General features: G+C 45.3%; 1 protein-coding gene across 1 annotated transcript; it reads left to right on the top strand.

Annotated features, from left to right (window-relative positions):
* The first annotated feature begins 996 nt into the window (after positions 1-996).
* On the top strand, positions 997-2,973 carry CFC1B (cripto, FRL-1, cryptic family 1B). The gene is made up of 5 exons (XM_007950519.1): positions 997-1,049; positions 1,358-1,407; positions 1,509-1,685; positions 2,378-2,492; positions 2,775-2,973. Exons 1-5 carry the CDS (start codon positions 997-999, stop codon positions 2,971-2,973), a joined length of 594 nt encoding a protein of 197 aa, XP_007948710.1.
* The last annotated feature ends 637 nt before the right edge of the window (positions 2,974-3,610 follow it).

Consider the following 3,610-nt stretch of genomic DNA (forward strand, 5'->3'; position numbering starts at 1 on the left):
GCAGTGTCACTACAGAAGTAGATTGCCCAACCTTCCTTCTGAGGAGTGGCTGGTGAGTTTGAACCTCCAGCCTTCTGGTTTGCAGTCAAATGCCTTAGGCACTATGCCACCAGAACTCCCATCAGACAACAGCATACTGAAATTGTCCTGGTGCTCCATGGTCCTGAAATGCTGCACAGGCACCCATGGGGTGCTTCTCATAATACCTGTACATTCATATTTGTTCAAAGATCTAATGGCAGCAAGAAACTTAAACTCCTAAGCCTCGGTTTCCTACCTTTTAAATGGTGGTAGTAGTGATGGTAATAATAGTGCTACCCAGAGGGTGCTGTATTAAATAGGTAATGTCTATGAAATGTTCACCATGATGCTGGAAATAGTAATGCACTTTCAGAAAGCAAGAGTTAAAAAGTTTGATCATACATTCATGCTTTCCACCCAAGACTTCTGGAACATAAGATCATGTTCCACACAGCAACTCTCTTCACTGGCTTTACCCCTTTACCATCTTCCAGTATAAGGTATATGTAATACATAATCTCCATTTTCCTACGAATTTATTTTTGTTCATGTCAGGGTTTGTTTTTTCTTCTTTTTTTTTTTTCCCCAAGTGAAGGAAATGCTTCCCATCTTGGTCACTAATGTTTTAAATCAGGAATTGACCACCCCTGCTGCTATCGACACTTTAATTCCTGCAGGGGAAAGAATTGGCCCAAGTCTCCACCCCCACAGGCTTCTCATTAAGGGGACAGTCCTTGAGGCTGTCCTTGGGGACTGCTTGCCATATCAAGCCCTTGCCTAAGGGGAATAACAATAGCAGTGGTCTCATCTTTGTTTCTTGTTGTCTAGGCAGAGGGAAGGAGCTTTCTGTCTTCTGCCTTTATCCATTTTGTGTCTTGATCCAGGGCCTGGAGTAAAGATATCATCAAATAAAAAACTATTGAGACTCAACTTCCTTGGAAATTCATCTTCACTGCACTGATGAGAGAAGGAACCATGTCTTATACTAGACAAGTCAGTGGAAAAATGATGCTGGGCCATCATGTCAGGTAAGTTCAGAGGTCATCCAGATTCCAGAGCCAGGCAGGGACTTCAAAAGTATCCAGAATATTTCCCAATAGCATGCATACCTGCTCTTCCTAATTAAAATCAGTGTACACTTTCACTATCTCAGAATCTTTCTAAGGTATAACATTCATCAAAATCCACAAGTGAGAGAATGATTGCATATATTATACATTAACCATTTTATAGTTTATATGTATATAGAATTGCTTTGCATTATACATAACTATTAATTTCTGCTTATACAATTTTATATTTTAAACTTCAATATATTTTTTAAAAAATATTCTAGGTTTCTGTTTGTGATCAGTTTGGCATTACAGATGATCCATTTGGGAAACAGTAAGAAGTATTTTACTTATATTTTATTTATTCATTTATATTTTATTGCATAAAATAGTTCTCAGTCATCGTCAGTGTGATATTTTTAATGCATTTAAAAGGTTATCAAAGAGAGATACATGGAAGTGGTAAAGAAGCTATCAACAACGCTACAATCCAGGAGCGCCACCAGAAAACACTTAACCGGATTTTAAATAATTTTAGTGACGCGAATGGGAGCTTGGAGGGCTGGAGGCAGCCGCGGGAGTCGCTTCCCCATTCTTGGGGGTTCCAAGAGAGTAAGTCTCAGTGTAGCCCAGGAAACCTTTGTATTCCTACTGGTTTGTCGACTTCGTCTAGGATTTGGAAAATTTAGGCTAAATTAAGGATAAAAACGTAGAACCCAATAGAGAGTAATTTGTCATCATATTCCAACGATGATACGTTATAAAGTTAAAAATATGTCTAGTGTTCTTTGGCTCTTAAAAACTTTCCACTGACTCATTGGTAAAATGTTACTATTGCAACGGGTATTTTTCTGCAGGTCCAGAGAATACTGTGATTTGAATACACTCAAAACAAGTAACCCAAACCAAGATAACATCTGGCTCCTGCTTGGTTTATCATAGGCTTTCAGGTTTAGACGCCAAGTCCTCGAAAACGCCCCTCCGCCTGGGAGGTTTGGCGTCAATATACTCGTGTGTGGTCTCTGCAAAAGAGGCCTGTCTTTAATCACTGTCAAGTGAAGTCAAAGGCGATCCTTAACATGTGAAAGGAAGAAAGAATGCAACTGGCAGGGCGCAGGGTGTCCATTTTATCATCCTTTCCTTTCAGATTGGCCTGCGCCCCTAGCGGTTTGTTTTTAATCCCTAAATTAACAAGGCAGGGAGCTGAATTTATTATGTCCCCAGGGCAATCTCGTTAGGTTTGCTCTAGGCACAGGATACTGCAGAGCGCAAGACGCCTCCAGGCTGACAAACGATCCCTATAGGTGAGTCCCGGCAGCGCAGCTGCTGCCAAAACGGCGGCACGTGCGTCCTGGGCAGCTTTTGCGTGTGCTCCGCCCACTTCACTGGCCGCCACTGTGAGCAAGACCGGAGGCTCAGGTAGGCGCGGGAGGAAGGGGAGGCTGGACCGGGTGTCTTGGTGTCTGGGATAGGGTCGCGGACGCATCTGGCGGGGGCGAGGGGTTTGATAAATAGCAGAGGAGTGCGGGTGGGCGGGCAGGAGATTGAGCCAGGGGAGGCGGCCAAGGAGCGAGGGCGGTGTAGAAGAACGCGGAAGGGGCGGGGCGGGATGAAAAGGGCGCGGAGAGGAATGTGGGGACGCGGGGAGGGCGCAGGGTGTGCAGGCCTGCAGCACGGATGCCCCCTTCGCGTCCTCCTCAGCGTATGTGGTGCCCAAGCACATGGAGTCTGGACTGTCCGCGGCTGCCGCCTCTGCAGGTGTATCTATGGCGCCCTGCACTGCCTCGCCCACAAGACTCAAGGCCTCTGTGGTAAGGAAACCAGTGCCTTCTGCTGCTGGCATCCGCATGTGGCCCAGCAGCTCCTGAACTATTTGTTCATCACACTGGTAGATCGATAGGAGCATCTAACTCTGCCAGGCACTGGTCCACACACCTGCCACATAGAAATGAGCACTAGGTCTAGTCATTCAGGAAAAATGACGTTAATTATAAAGCATGTAGTGAATTGCAATCGTTATTTTAAGATTTAAGTTTTCCAAATTCGGGGTGAGGGTAGGGGTATGGGTAGGGAAGCTGCTTGATTTTTCTCAACAACCCATCTAGAGGCGTCATATAAAATGAGCAAAATTTGGGGGCGCTAACTGGCTCGATTTCTGGTAAGCAAAGCCATCCTCTGAGACTGGTTAAAATACCCAGTGCCAGGTTGAGTCGTTTCCAACTCATTGTGACCCTATGGCACAGAGTAGAATTGCCCCCATAGGGTTTCCAAGGCTGTAAATCTTTAAGTAAGCTGATTGGCACATCTTTTTCCTGTAAACTAGAAAAGTGGCTGGTGAGTCAGGAACCACCGACGTTTCACCAGAGTTCTCAATGACAGTGTGCTTATTGCCATATGTTGTTGTTGTTGTTGTGTGCCATGGAGTCGGACCCGACTCATAGCGACCCCTTCTTGGGTTTCCGAGGCAGTATCACTACGGAAGTAGATTGCCCCATCTTCCTTCTGAGGAGTGGCTGGTGGGTTTGAACCGCCAGCCT

This window comes from Orycteropus afer, unplaced genomic scaffold, assembly GCF_000298275.1.
Source record: "Orycteropus afer afer isolate SDZICR_OR568_19922 unplaced genomic scaffold, OryAfe1.0 scaffold00274, whole genome shotgun sequence".
Taxonomy (NCBI): domain Eukaryota; kingdom Metazoa; phylum Chordata; class Mammalia; order Tubulidentata; family Orycteropodidae; genus Orycteropus; species Orycteropus afer.